This window comes from Lichenostomus cassidix, chromosome 1 (genome assembly GCF_008360975.1).
Source record: "Lichenostomus cassidix isolate B80296 chromosome 1, HeHo_3.0, whole genome shotgun sequence".
Taxonomy (NCBI): Eukaryota; Metazoa; Chordata; class Aves; order Passeriformes; family Meliphagidae; genus Lichenostomus; species Lichenostomus cassidix.
The window spans coordinates 72,086,256-72,102,342 of record NC_139479.1 but is presented as its reverse complement, the minus strand read 5'-3'; the positions used below and the strand labels follow the sequence as shown (position 1 = coordinate 72,102,342).

At 35.7% G+C, this 16,087-nt stretch overlaps 1 protein-coding gene across 1 annotated transcript in view; it reads right to left on the bottom strand.

The window, feature by feature from the left end:
* Positions 1-16,087, bottom strand: part of RDX (radixin) — a 45,549-nt gene that overhangs the window by 19,588 nt on the left and 9,874 nt on the right. Inside the window, exons 3-5 of the mRNA XM_085063702.1 lie at positions 8,723-8,806; positions 3,749-3,844; positions 1,447-1,721 (exon numbers count right to left, since the gene is read on the bottom strand). Coding sequence (XP_084919828.1) covers positions 1,447-1,721; positions 3,749-3,844; positions 8,723-8,806 — 455 coding nt within the window. The remainder of the gene's footprint in view (positions 1-1,446; positions 1,722-3,748; positions 3,845-8,722; positions 8,807-16,087) is intronic.

Here is a 16,087-nt window from a genome sequence, read left to right as displayed (position 1 = left end):
TTGTTGCAGTTGTTATTTGGGGGGTTTTGGGGGTGGTTTTTTGTTTGTTTGTTTTTCCTTTATAAATAAAATCACTAGGGAAGCAGCTTCAGAAATCTATTTGATGTTTAATCTACAAGAGGCTGCAATGATGGAATTATATTTTGGCCTACTAGAACTTTCAATGTAGCACTGCAGTAGGAAATCAAATGCCTGTGACAACTTTATTACACTTTTATTCCATGCACCCAGCATTTCAGGCCTTCCTGGAGAAACTGTTTCAAAGGACTATTAAAAAAATCACCTGAGCATTTGTCTGCTGAAAAGAATCACCTTTAGTACATGGATTTGTGTTGTACCCAAGCACTTCAGTGTTCACAGACTATCATCACAACTGAGCAAAAACCAAGATTATGAACATATTCAGTAATGCCAGTTTTATGGTTCTACATCTCCCTGACTTCTTAACAAAGTCTATTTTTCTAGGAAGCCTATACAAAAAGTAAAAATTTCACCATCACAAGCTGGAAGCTTTTCACTAGGATTTTTTAAAAAACGAAAATGTTTTCAGAAATACTTCTTTCAATATTTCCTAAAAATCTTTGAAATGCCTTTTTGTTTGCTAGAAAATTCTCAAGCTTAGTTATGCTAAAAAGTGAGTTTCCAGTTTAAGTTTTCAAACTTAAGAGACAAAGCATATAACTTACAGAAACCTCAAAATACACCATGGCTCTCATTTCTTTGAAAATGTATAAATGTAACATATTTAGTAAGTACATCTTTGTCCACAATACATAACTATGTATTCATCTACACTAACAAAATTGTCTAACTTTGTACATTTGTGTTGCAATGCTTCTCTTCATGCCAAACACATCAGGAGCATCATTTCAGTTGTGTAAAGAAACAGAACTATAATCTTGGTGCTTACTTTCCCTAACAAACTAGATGACTGACTGATACAATAGAGTTAATTCTCAACAGCAATGGCAACAATTTAGTTTCTAAATTTTCTGTTCATGCTAGCAGTTTCCTGCAATACATTTTATTTGCAGTGCACTTTTACTTTCAGGAAATTATTATCACTTAAGTGTACAAAAACATGGAAACTGAAGAAGAGAGTATCAAATTAATTCTAGTTACTTCTATATTGGAGTATTTTGATTTTAATTTAGCAGAAGCAGGCCTCAAGTAACATTACGTGATTTTGGAGTACTTTGTGAATGTGTTCAACTAAATCTGTGCAGGTGTTTGTGGACAGGACAGAAAATACATCTCAAGAAACCTATGGCTGTGACACTTCTTTGTTATTTAAAGTCTAAATTAGGATCTCTAAATATTACTAGCAAAAAGAGGAACTCTCAGAAAGCCACCATTAAATGCATGTTATCACTTAATATTTTATTATAAAAAATGTGCTGTAGTTAAGTTATATGCAGCAGTTGGTGCAAAACCCATCTCACTCACCGCTGGGGGAGAAGCCTGTCGTTGGCGAGGTAGCCCAGTTTATGGATCTCCTTACTGTAATCTCCATACTTGGACTGGACAGCATAGGAAGCCAGAAGAACTGCAGTTTCTGGTGGGCAATATATTTCATCATTTAAGATTGACTCTTTGACTTGCAGGAAGAAAAGTCTCTGAGTTATTTCCTGAATTAATTCTTCAGATACATCCTCTGGAAAAAACTTGGCCCTGAACTTAAACTGCAAAGGATTTTCTTTCCGTACATCTTGCTGTGTTACCTGAGGGAGAGGAATAAAGAGAACAATAAAAAGAGCACTAAATGGTACATTAAATGTGATTAAATAGTACTTAACTCTTCAGTTCCTCTACACTGAAACCCAGTGCTTCCTGACAAGCCCACTGTGGAACTCACTGAAAGGTTCACATGGCACGAACAAGTACATCAATTTGAATAAACCAGACAATTTTGAAATACTACTTAAAGGCTGATTAAGAGATTTTTTGTGGGCTTGTGTGAATTTATATTTATCACAATAAAGATCTGGAAACTATGAAGTTGTAATAGACACTAAAAAGATCAAAATTATATCCAAGGATGACTTGCAGGAAGTAATAAATTAGGGTCTAACAATGGTTCTTTAGCAAGAACTGTAGCACATTTATTCAATGTGAGTGTAAAGTTAGATTCTTTTGAAAGTCTTTCAAGTATTGAACTAAATATATGTGCTTTGTTCCTGTGCAAAAACCTTAATTTCTTTAATCACATTATTTTTCTAGAACAGATAAGTTTTAAAACTGTGATTTCTGGAAAGAGATCAGATGTGGTTTTAAGACTACGCTACTTCAGATTTCAACAAAAACTCATTTTTATGTAGAATTACATTTCATCTGTGCTCAGCTTGCAGCACCAATTATGACCAAAGCAAAGATATTCAAAATTAAACTAATTGTAACATAAAATAGTTATTGTTAAAATGTACATTCATAGTAAAATAATTCTCATACATCCCAATTCAAGTGCTTTATTACACATTTAATTTTATGTGCACTACTAGTCCCACTAAAACCTCTTCGCTATGCATGAAATTATGTATCTGTTTGCTCAGCTTGTAGGAAGTCTCAAAAACCATGAATATATTAATACAGCCTTTTAAACACCTAAGACATCATAAGTACATATATATTCAACATTTGAGATGTCAGTTTTAAAAGTTTTGCTCACTCTTCATTATTATTGTGAATTATTTACAGACGCAGCATTTCACGCAAATCTCACCAGTGAAAAATTAGTTGTGCTCAATATAATAAAAATTTTACTTGCACATTTATACTTTACCAGATTTTATCTGTATTTACTGAAAATATGTAAATAGCAATTTAAAAGTGAGAGCCAGTCAATTTGATGCATTTCAAATCAAATGTTACAAGCTTTTTTTAAAGAAAAGATAAATAACCATCTTAGTCAAAGCTAAAAAAATGAGCAAAACACACCCTCAGCTGCTTCTGAACAGTACCAGCACCTTAACTTGCTAAAGGTTCTCATAGAGCAATGTTTTCTGTATTTTTCTCAACTGATGCAGTAAATCCCATAGTCTCCAACCACTTGAAGCAAGCCATTACAGTTAACAAAGTATCTGTAGCACTACAAGGTTTATTGTGTATGAAACAATACACATGAAATTCTATGAGACAGATTCTGTGGTTAGCAGCCTTAACTCACTGGATTTACCAGAGAGGAGAAGTAAAGATTACATAAATGCAGACAGTGGGACTTGCTCTTAAAACCCTCCCAGTTTGCCTCCTAGCATTGAAGATAAAAAAGGTATTCTTGATTGAGTTGAACTAAAACAACAAGTATCTCCATCCTAAACAGTGACATTAACAAATAATCTGACAGCCAACATTAAAATAAGAAGTGACCATTAAAATTTTTAAATACAATTTAAAGTAAAATGACACAGTTCCCAGTAGCTAGGAGATACAAGGTACTCAATGCCCAAACTGTAAAACATTTATTCTATTATGTTTTGCTACATGAAAATGGGACAATCATATGAATTGAAGTTTTCCTAATGCATGCATGGATTCCACAGTACTGGAAACTATCTCCTCTAATTAAATATTGACGCAGCTTTGCATATTCTTTTATAACTAACTAACACTGTATTTTGTCATTTAAAGCAAATGAAAAGCTATTTTTCAACTAAACTTGAAGGCAGCTATACCTCACTTAAAATATTAAATCAGCAAACCTTATAAAGTATATTCAAACTGTACACTTGCCTAAATATGAGGGAATTGTTACCTTTTTATTTAGCTTCAGCCAAGTTGAGTAGCCTTTGCTGTCCACATACTGCAGCCCAAAAAACCAGACTTCACGAAGACCAACAGTTTTCACCACCTAAGGATAAATGAGCCATGATCATCAGCAATCACTACAATACATTTTTTAAACTGGTATTGTGCAGCTTAATAAAGCTACCTAGACTATTTCAAACTGAAATCTAATCAAGTTTTACAAGAGCAAAAAAAGGTAAAACAGTAGTAAAACATCAGGTTCAGGGAACCCCAGAGTTGTAAATAAAATCAAATGCTCCAAGCTACCAGCTGGAGCATGCAGCTTACTGGGTACATCAGCACCTGAGCAACAGAAGGTAGTAACAGGACCCTGAGGTTAAAAAGCACATCTGGGAAGTGTTCTGCAGACCTATGGAGAAGTGAGTACACTTTAACAGACGACAATTGGTGAAATGATAATAAAGAGCAATATTTGTGGACAAGTATGACGTAATGAGGATGAACTGCCTCCTTCATGTATTTCTGTGATCTTCTAAGAGTTAATGATAAAAGGGGTAAGGATGATCTACCTAATTAAACATACATGACTTGCTTGTAAGATTTCTGATCAGATCTATCACCAAAAGCTACTAAAGAAGCAAAACTGTCCTTGAATAGAGGGAAGGTCATTTTATGGTACACTACTTATAAAGACAGAAAAAAACCCCAAGCCGTTTTCATAATAGAATTGCAGTGTAACCACTAGGGAAGTCCCCCAGGACTTCAAGAAATGATGAAACTGATGTGAAAATCTGCTGTAAAAAACCTTCCATAAAGATCTGTGAATTAACAGTAAAAAGATGAACCTTATTAAAAGATCATATTTAATAAAAGCAAAACACTGTACATAAAAGACTACAATTTCAATTATGTGAACAAAGTTCTACTTGTAAAGCAAAAAGGCAAGAAAGCTGTTACACTACTATACACATGTATGGTATTCACAGATCTCTAATTCTACAAAAGGACTGGTCACATCAACTTATAAAAAAGGACGCTGCAGCACTGCAAATGCCAGAAATGTTGAAAAGAATGATCAGTGACTTGGAACATTCTCTGTATAGCTAAGACAAGAACTAGGGCTACTGACAGAGAAATAAGGAAAGATATGATACAGGTCTATAAAACTTGCATGGCATGTAGAAGGAAAGTAGGGAGTGATTATTCATTATTTCTCATAATGTAAGAATTAGGCGAATCAACAGAAATCATGGCACAGCAGGCTCAAATCAAACAAAAAGAAGCACTTTTACTATAGAGTATAAGAAGACTGTGGAACTATTTTACAAGTCTTTTGCACAGCAAAAGCACATGTGGATTTAATAAGAAATTAATCAGAAAGGTCCAGCAAAGATTATTAAATGACTGTAAACTATGGCTCCGAAGATCACGTATGGTAGTACTTACATATGTCCTCAGGTTGGACCATGATGCCAAGCTGCTTTACTGAAGGCTGTTTTATGGAAGCATTCAGATGCATGTGAAGTAAATAGAATTTTACACATAGCTCCTCCTCCATTTTAAAGTAGTACTATCGGGTTGCAAAATTAAGATTTTGAAAATTAGAAAATGTCATACGGTAACTACGCAAACTTACTTCTGTGCCTTGCATATTTGCATAATCACTTAACAAAAATCTGAGTGTGCACCTTTTTTCCTCCTCTGTCCTTTCACCTTCAAGCTCCAAACCACAAAATGGACAGTTTGTGGATCCAACCTGATTGATGCTTTTAGTGAGCACAGTTATTTCCTCTAGAATTCCCACATTATATACTTTAGAACACAAGAAATGGTAAGAACAGGTGTGTATTACTAGTATGGTCCCAAGTAACAATAATTTGGGGTCCCAACTCAGAAATTTCAGACCTGCTGTTCCTTTTGGCATAGATATCCCATACAATGCTGATCAAACTACTTATGGCTTTATCAGATGACTGAGAATTCTCTTTGCTTAGCAGCTGTCCAAGTTGAGCCCTTGTACCTTATCAGCTCTCTGAGCTGCAAAGAACTGCAGATGCTCAACAGCTCTGCCTGTAAGGCAAAAGAAGACAAGTGCTTATGCTCACATCAAAACATTTTGCTCTCAACCCACTAACTATGGCCCCTGACATGCACACTATTTAAATACAGACAACCTGGATGCAGCAATGTAGAGATACACAAGTTTGCAAAATCAACACTAAACCCAGCAGAATCCACAAAAAAGGAAAAAGCATTGCCTACACTGCCTCTCAGCCCAAAGGAAAGAGAAAAAAAACCTTTCTGAAACTAAGTACCAAGATAATACATACACTTATGCACTGCAGCAGCATGATATGAAAAGTAAGCACAGAATGAAAAATTTAGGAGTTTGATTCTGACTCAAAACTTCCATTAAGTAACTTCAGACAAGTGTACATCATATCTGTAAAACATTTATCCACCACACATGCTACAACTTGACTATTAATAGGCAACAAAAACTTCTTGGAGAAGAAAAGCAACCCGAACAATAAATGTTTGGGCAAATCAAAGCATACATGTAAAGACAACCCAACGAGGATTTCATACAGTCACCTTCCAAAAGATTGCATAGAAGGCTTCAGAGACATATGGAAAGGACAGTGGGGTACAACACAAAATAAAGGAGACAACCCTCACATTCTTTCTGAATGGCAGCTACAGTGAAGCAAAGCTACTAATGCAGAGTGTTAACACAACAAAACAACCCTCCACCATTACCACCAGTGTGTGGGAACATATCCCTCACAGGGCTCTTCCTCTCCTAGGAAAGCTATAGATGCTTAACTGGTTGATTATAGGAGGGCAGATCCCCTCTTGCCTATTCTGACCACTGACAAGATAGACAGAGGGAGGAACCATGTTAGAACACCTTCTGAAATGCAAAAAAAAAAAAAAAAAAAGCTTGTGCAATAAATAAGAAGTTTACTGAGTTTGACAACAGAAGAGAGGGAAGAGAGGGAAGAGAAGGCCAGAGATTTCAAATGCTGAATTCTTGTCAGCTAGCAGATGAAGATGATATGAACACACATATGGAATGCAAAACAAATCAACAACTCCAGAAAATGCCAATTAAAAGCTTAAAAGAACACTGGCTGATAAAAGGTAGACAGGTTGTTCACCAAAAATGCAGAGGAGCATTAGATAACAGCTGAATTCATGGAGAAGTTATGTTCTGCAAGCAATAACCAACCAGCCCGCTTGTCATGTTCATCACTTCTGCATAAATCTTGAAGGCCAATCCTTTCAGTAACAGTGCAATTCAATACTCTTCCTTCAGAGAAACAGGATGACTTGTCTGAAAATTTCATGCTCGTTTTGCAATACAGTTCAGCTCTTGGTGGTACTCTGTGGAACTCATACAGGAATTTGAGATCAGGCTGAAAATGGTTCTCACACAAAACTATTCTGGTTGATTTTTCTTGACCTAAATTTTTTTTCAATTCAAAACTCCAGAGGTAAGAGCTGGTAAGATGTCAAACACCACACAGAAAACTGAGGAACAAAGAAGAGAGCACGGCAACAAATTCAGAACTGTATCATTGTTCCCTGTTTGCAAATGCCCCAATTTGGATGAACCTGATTACCTGGGCACGAGACATTACACAGCAGAATGTCACCCCACCCAACAGTGCACAGCAGAAGATAGCAAAGGTTGGCAGAAAACAAGTAATTGCTTGAGCCTTCTACACTACAAAATACTGTCTTTGTATTTGATGGTGATGTTGGTTAGACCAAAAGCAGGACAGCCCCTTTTTTCAAGAAGTCTTTTTAAGAGTTAAGAAGTTTATTCCTACATAGGGGCTGAAGAAATACTGCTACTGATGCTACAAAAAAGGGCAGGCAGTAAGTGTTAAAAGTCAGTCATTTCAAACAAAAATTGCAAAGGCAATTTCATTCATCTAAAAGAAACGGTTCAGTGTTAAAACAATAAACATTCTCTTCTTTTCAATGTATATGCTAAGACATTTAATTGACTCCAAAAGGTCAATTATAAGTTTAAATAACTCTTTCAATGTGATACATTCTTTTAGTACTCATCATTACATACTGCAAACATCTATACTGGAATGGACAGAAACAATTACTATACATAACTGCTGATCTACTTAAACTACTTTTGAAGAGTAATTTCAGATATTCCCACATTTACTAAATCAACACATATATGTTGGATCTAGATAATAAAACATTTATTGGTATCTTGTCAGAAAATGACAGGACACATTGACAAGATTCGCTTCTTAATGTTTTCTGTAAATCTTCACAACATAGGTCAAAAACTCGTTTCAAGATTCTGATGACTTACATTACATGAGTGCAAGAACAACCCTGATCATTCACTTTGTTAATTTGACTGATGTACAACAGAGACTCACTAACAAGTGAGTATGCGCAGTTCTGATGGGTCTGCAATCCATAAGCACATTAAGGTCATCATTTTCAACTATTATTTGGTTTTTTCCTCTCCTTTTTTTTAAAATGTAAATTCCAAACTGGCTCATAGGACAACGTTATTTAGTTCTAACACCTGGGAAGTGAAAAACTATCTTACAGCATCCGTTGTAGGAAAACAACTGTGCTAGCTTCCATTAATGAACATACTATTACATACATATTTCTAGTACATGCAATTCTAACAACTATATTGCAGCAGCAACTATAATATTATTAGACATAAAAACCACAATTAATTTCAAAGCAGTTCTATACATAATTCATCTGAAGCCTCACTGGTAATACATTTACAGAGTTGTCTTTAAATTCAATACGTTCCATTAGAAATAATGAGGAAATTCATACTAACTCAGAGCATAGCTTAGATAACGTAAAGAAAAACAATCTGTACATGAGAACACTACCACTTTTTCAGACTATGCCTTAATAAACACAATACTCTTATGCATTTGGACTTACATATACATAGAGACATATAAATTACCTGATCAAAGAGCTGCTTGCCTGTTGTGTTGGGCTGGATGGCAAATTCCAACTCTGCATCCATTGTGGTTACTCTGACATTGATCTGCAGAACATAAGGAAATATTTAAATAATACTGTAACAGTGTAAAACTTCTATATCCTGTGATTAGCCTGTAAGAAAAAATAAGTTCAACAATTGTAATGGTCTTGTGTACACACAGAACATAGCACTAAGAAAACCAGAAAATTTGAATCTGAAAAAATTCTCATCTTTTATATAGTATAAAAGCATAATCAGGATAGTATTTACCAGTAGGTTGGAAGGTTAAACTAGAGAACAAAGTTCAAAATTAATTTAATGGGATAGCTGACATCACTACTGAACAGTTGAAGAACATTGGGACATTCAGGTACTGGGCACTATCTTTCAGAGGGCTTCCTACATGCACGCAAAAAAAAAAAGTTCTTGGTCACATACATACCATTTTAATATATTTATGCCCAGCAATATAGAAAGACAAGCAGCCTCCTGCCATTTCTAAAATTAAGCAGTTTGGTGGTCAAAGTATTTAGGACTAGAGCTTGTACATCTCAGGACAGATTTCAGGTTTTCAGAAGCAGGTTTTCATCAGCGGAAAGAAAAACTACAGAAGTTATCTCTCCTTACTACCCAACCCCCTTCAACTCCCTTACTACAAAACTAAAAAATCACTACTATTTAATGAACTTACTTCTCCTGAAAGGGAGGACCATTTTCCAGATGACTCCTGACAACCACTGGGTTTATTTATTATAAAACAAGAAGTCAATTATTGCAGGAGATAATTAGAAGCATTACTTAGAAGTACAACAGTCTTTTCCAATTTCTCTTCAGCTTGTACAGACAGAAGTGAGAATTTCCACGAAACAGAATGAAGTATTAAATGCACAGCACTATCTTCTCAGTGTTAGAATGGTCCTCCACTCCTACTGCCAGGGTATCATATTTTATTTATCTTTAGTGCATAGGAATATAAAGTGTTAAAGGTCAAATATACTTTCCTCTAAATGCAAAAACCCCAAATTCACACAGATATATTCTAATTTGTCTCTACCATAAAAAGGGAAGAGGAATAAATTAGGACTTGTATTACAGGTTCTTACACTACTTGATCTATGCATGTGCAAACCATTTCCATTAACTATTTCCCTAATTTTGCCACCAGGTGGAATACTTTGAGAAGTGAGTATCTGGAAGAGAAGACAAAACACGGGAGGGAAATCTAAGGTGGGGAAAAGCAATCTGCAGAGCAGTTTGTCCTCATGCAACAGATGCAGCTTGTTTACTGCTCCCTTTAGTATCAAGGTAAACAACTGTGGGCACAAGGGGATATACAGGTGTAGCAGGAGCCTGAGGACCTCTGGGTTATAGACTTGCAAACAAGAATGATAGAACAGGCTTAGCCAACTTCACTGTGTGTGCAAACACTGATAAAGAACAAGAGTTGAAGACTTTGGAGTAAAATATAGTTTAGTTTTATTGGAAAAAAAACAGACAGTATGTGTCAGGAAGAAGGAAAAAGATGCCTTGTGTAGATTCTCTCAGTCTGTCCATTTCAAGAGAAGAAAAAACTTATAGAACAGAATTCCTCTAACAAAATAACTCATTTTCAATGGTAGGTCTAACTCACTGCCAGTTGCACTAGTTGAAGCATGAGGGATTGCCCCTTAATTACAAAAAAAAATTTTGAGCGGTTTTTCTATTTAAAAAATGATTCCTTCTTTAGGGCAGTTACAAGTAAGCAAGCTAAAAAGAATAAGGCCAAAAAATAATTTTATTAAATGCCAAAGTGCTCTGTTATATAACAGCACCATTGCCAAAACAAGAAGCGTCACAGAACATCTACAAAGTACAGCAAGTTCAACTAATTGTAGCAGCAAGCAGCAGAAACTTTTCATATAAATATCCTTACAACAAATGTAATCTACAAATGCGAGAACTACTACCTGAGAGGTTTTCCTTCACAAGAACTAGAATACCCAAACAGTAAAATAATAGCTGTAATACAGAGGCAAACTCAATACAGCTCTAAATTCTGTTTGCTTCTCGATGTTACTGCCCAAAAAAATCTGAGTGTTCTAAGAGTACACAGCTTCTATACCTGCAATAGGTATAAACAGACATTAAGAGTACCTGGCCACTTGTACTCATTACAGTAACTGCTTAAGCCTGTAGCATTTCTGTTTATCTTTGAACTTCCAATTAACAGATCACTCAGCTGCTAATTAATATTTAGACATTCAGTTCTAATAAGAAAGTTGTAAATTAAATGACGGCAATATTAAAACCTTTTGTGATATGAATTATTTAAGCAAAGACTTACAAAGCTAACATTACATTTTCTTTCTGATGACATTCGGACTGACTTAAGATTTTTTGCATACAAATACCAGGCTTTTACAAACTTGTGACATTGTTTCACACCTTCAATTATTTCTGAGCATGGAAAATAAGAAAATTACTTTTGTCAAAAACTGCAGAGCCCCAAAGGCTCTGCAAACCTTGATCACAGGGCACTCTCTCAACAAAAATCAAACCTCTGGTATCAGTTGCACTGTCTGTAAAATAAAGCTACCAAACTACATTAACAAGAGACATGGGGGAAGTTTCCACATTATAAATAAGGCTGGGAATTGAGAAAACACTGGCAGAAAGAGAAGATCCAGGAACTCCAGCAATCATCTGTCACTCACATAACCTGTTGTTGTGTATCCAGCTACTTTCAAGCAAGTCTCTTTAAGTGACATTGGTGACAGAGGAAATTATCTGAACCACAAATTACGAAGACAGGCACTAATCTCAACCAACTTTACCACACAAATACAGAAACAGGAAGGAGCTCTTGCAGTGGTGACAAGAGAAATGTATGAAGGTTTCTTGTAGCAAATGTTGGAAGGCTACCACCACACATACCACAAGATCCATTCAACGCCTGCTTTTCAAACTTACTCTCACCAGGATCCCACATCTTAGTAACAGATTCTGACAGCTCTCTTCTTCACACTACTTCAGCCAATTACCATCTCAAGTTTGCATATTAAATAGAATCACAGAATAGTTTGGCTTGGAAGGGACCTTTGAAGGCTATCCAGTTCATTCCCCCGGCAATGAGCAGGGACACCTTCCACTACATCAGGTTGCTGAAAGACGCATGCAACCTGACCTTGAATGTTTCCAAGGATAGGGCATCTACCACCTCTCTGGGCAACTGTTAGTGTTTAACCTACTGCATCATAAAAATTTTCTTACTTATATATAGTTTGAACCTATATCCTTTTAGTTTGAAACCATTACCCTTGTCTTATTGCAACAGGCCCTGATAAAAAGTTTATCTCCACCTTTCTTATAAAACCCGTTTAAGTACTGGAAGGTCACAGTAAGGTCTCCCCACACCTTTCTCTTCCCCAGGCTGAACAACCCCAGCTCTCTCAGCCATTCCTCACAGGAGGGGATGCTCCATTCTGAGAAGCATTTTTGTGATCCTCCTCTAGACCTGTTTCAACAACACTGTGTCCTTCCTGTGCTGGGAACCCCAGATCTGGATGCAGCACTGCAGGCAGGGAATCACCAGTGCAGAGCAGAGGGGCAGATTCCCCTCCCTGGCCCGGATGCCAATGCTGCTTTGGATGCAGCCCAGGACACATTTGGCTTTCTGGGCTGTGAGTGCACATTGACAGCTCACATCCAGCATCTCATCCCCCAGCACCTTCAAGTCCTTCTGTACAGGGCTGCTCTCAATCTATTTATCCCCCAGCTTGTGTTGACACTGGAGGATGCCACAAGCAAGCTCCAGCACCTTGTACTTAGTCTTGCTGAACCTTATGAGGCTCACGTTGGCCCACTTCAAGCTTGTCCAGGTCCTTGGCATCAGTAGCAGTCTGAGTTTATCTGTATTTTACCAGACTTGTTAGAGAATGATTAAACACAGCCAAAGGAAAGTGAAAAACACACACTAAAGAACTACGTGTTGATTATTCTTTGTGAAAGGACCAACTGATGTTTTGATAGCAAATGTTGTTAATGGGTTATGAGGATATTTGTCATAGCTCACAAAATAGTATTTATAAAAAATATTTTACAGCAAATTATCTATTAAATAAATTATCAAAACAAATAAGGAGCACAGTCAATGAACTTATCTGGAACAACAAACATCAATGTGCACTTAATAAAAGCATGCACTTCATAAGGGAATTGTATTTTTATTGCATTCTTTCACCTTTAAGGACTTGAAAAAGTATTTCTACACTTTCTTGTAGTACCTAACTTCCACCCTCCAAAATTTAAGGGAATATTACACCATCTCCACATTAACCTTTGATCCTCTCCTCAAACAGATACAGTCCAGGGAACATGCAAAAAACCTGGCTGTAAGCTTAATAATCTAACACTTTCTATTACTGTACTTCAGCCATCATTTGCAGATATTAGTTACAGCACTTCAGCTTTCATCGGGAACTTCAAAACTGAGTAGCTACCAATACTGGGAAAGAAAGCCATTTAAAATAATATGGAAACAGTTTCCAGAGGTTTTGCTTTGGTTTAATAAATGCAATACAAATTAGTCATTTGTAAAAGCCACAAAAACCAGTCTGATTCATAAGAAAATTGCTTATAGCAAAAAAGTTTGTTCAAAGAGCTCCCTCACACTGGTTCAGCCATTTACTATCTCAAGTTTGCATATTAAATTGTGTTAAGAGTAGCAGAATATTAGTCCCACTGCTTTACAGACTGTACAAATACACATAGCTCTCCCTCCATACCAACATCAAAGTAGACATAGGAAGACATGAAAGAAAAAATTTCATGAAGATGAGGTAAAAAGGTAAGGATTAAACAGCATTAGGAACAGAAGACTACAGAATAATGTTGAACAGATTTTACTAATAGATAATTCAAAAGAAAGCAGTCCTCCAAGATGACATCAGTTGTCTATTTATATTACAGAAATAAATCATAAATTCAAGCCATAACTGAAATACTGCATTACACAGACTTAAAGATATTCCCCTGTAACAATTCCACTGTAGTAAATAAAAATTAATTTACACACTATTTCAATCCAACCACCTTACAAAAATTAGTTTGATTTTGCAAATATTAAAATTATAAACAACCATATTATTCCAGAATCTGTTATTTATTCCTTCTGTATACACAGTAACATAAAATGTTGAATAAATCTAAAAAAAAAAATCCTTTTTCGTCTTAGTAACTAACATCTCTGTTATCCCCCAGTGTAATGCTTGCTTTCCTTTATGCCTTGCAGTCTTGTACAAAAATGCTGCAAATTACCACCAAAACCAGATGATAATTTAACTCCTTCTACACCCTATAAATGCAACTATTATTTCAGTCAATTAAATCTAATCTTCTTAGCTTATGAAATGAGTAACAGTTATGTAACCCATGATGTCCAATTTTAGCTTCTATGTTTCTATTTTTGGCGCAGATCTGTGAGAATACCATACAGCTGAGAAACATTTTGTATCTATTCTTTCAGGAAGAAAGCACTGAAAATAAGAGTCAACAAATACTCTGTTCTCCAGCAAGCTGAGAACTAAGCACACTGAGAACAGCCTTATTAACAGTCAAATTTTGATTATAGCAGCAAATATGTAATTAAACAAAGAAGTAATGATTTTTATTTAGATGGACCACAACATGCTGAATGAAACTGAAATTCACATTGCCAGGCAGAACTGAGAATAGTCTCTTTTAAAAACAAACCATTTTGTTTTAAAAGTAGAGTAGATGCTGAGTAACAGCTTGAAAAACTGGAAAGCCACTTTGTTACAAACCCAGCCAAAAAGAAAGAAGAGACTTTCTACTGAAGCAATCAAACTAGAAAATGTTTCAATTATGTATATTTTTCAGACACATATTACCTTAAAATCTTGACAATATACTGAAGTCGTTTTTACCCTTTCTAAATAGCCTTTACACCCAAGCTATTTGACCTACTAGCCTCTAAGAGAGAAAATCCCAAACAAAAGACCTTTTACTACCATGTATAAGAATCATTCACAGTGGCATGAAATTTATTTCAAACTGAGACTTCCAGGAAAAATGAAAGATCTTTGCCATAAAATTCCAATATGCCAAGACCACCTAGTGGTCTTCATTTAATTAATTTTGTCTGGAATACTATATAACTTTTCAAAGTAAAAGCAAAGAAGTGAAACCAAAATCTATTTCATTGCCTCCTGTGCAGTTTAGTGTATACTGATTTCATTTTAACTGACCTATGCTTTATTTGTTATTTTCTCAACAAAAAAACTTCATCCCAAAAACACGTGAAGAAATTACTTATAGTTGTACTGCGCAGGTTTACATATTTACAAGACTACCAAACCTTTCTGAAAACTATCAACTAGATCATTACAGCAGAGTCTGAAAAAAGAAAACCTAAATAGGTCAAATAATACAGAAGACAGATAAAATAACACTGTCAAAAATCTCACCAGTTATGTTAACTGGGTTTTCTTAGCTCTTACCCATGATTATTTCATTAGTTTTCAGGTTAAATGATTTCCAGCAATAAAGCTACAGAACGCTGACTGTCTTACTGCCACAGCTATCAAAAATAAGCAATGAGGAATTAAAGCATAAATAGTCTCCAGACTAAAAGCACATTTGGTTATTGTGGATTGCCCATAAAGACAAATCTCAAGAGCTACAGTAAATATCCATAACAAGAGGCCTCCTACTGTCCAGTACTATCAAATCTGAGCAGAACAGCAAGGCTCTTCAAAGAATAATGTCGGATTCATTAAACATAACCGTGGCTAGGCTCTTACAGTCTCCAAAGAAGAAAAAAGGAAAAGAAAAAAAAAAGGGGGGGAGGGGACAGGGAAGAAGAGACCTCCAAAACCATCTATCATTTAAGAAGCAACCAAAACAAAATCTGAGGTTTGATTTTTATAGGTAATACTACTTAACCTTTGGCAAGTGTACTACTTCTTCATTCACTGATTACCAACTATAATTACAGCAACCTGCAGTTTACAGGAAGACATTGAGAAATTTAATCAATTTAATTTCATTTTTAATGGCTCCTTTCACTTTGCTTCATTCTAGGATCTCACATGCACCTACACCATCGAGAGACGTAAGAACTCTTCATAAAAGTCCCTTAAAAAAGAAAAAAAAATTATCTTTGGCATGAGGCCAGCTTTTTCCCCCCAAGATCTGGTAGCTAACATCCATTGTTAGGGTGGATTGTGCGTTCTTTCAACACCACTGCAATCTCAGTTCTAAGGATATTGCTTTCCTCATGAACAACCCTAAAATTCTTATTTCCTTCAATTTTCTCTGGTCCTTAAAATAGAGAGAACCCTGCCT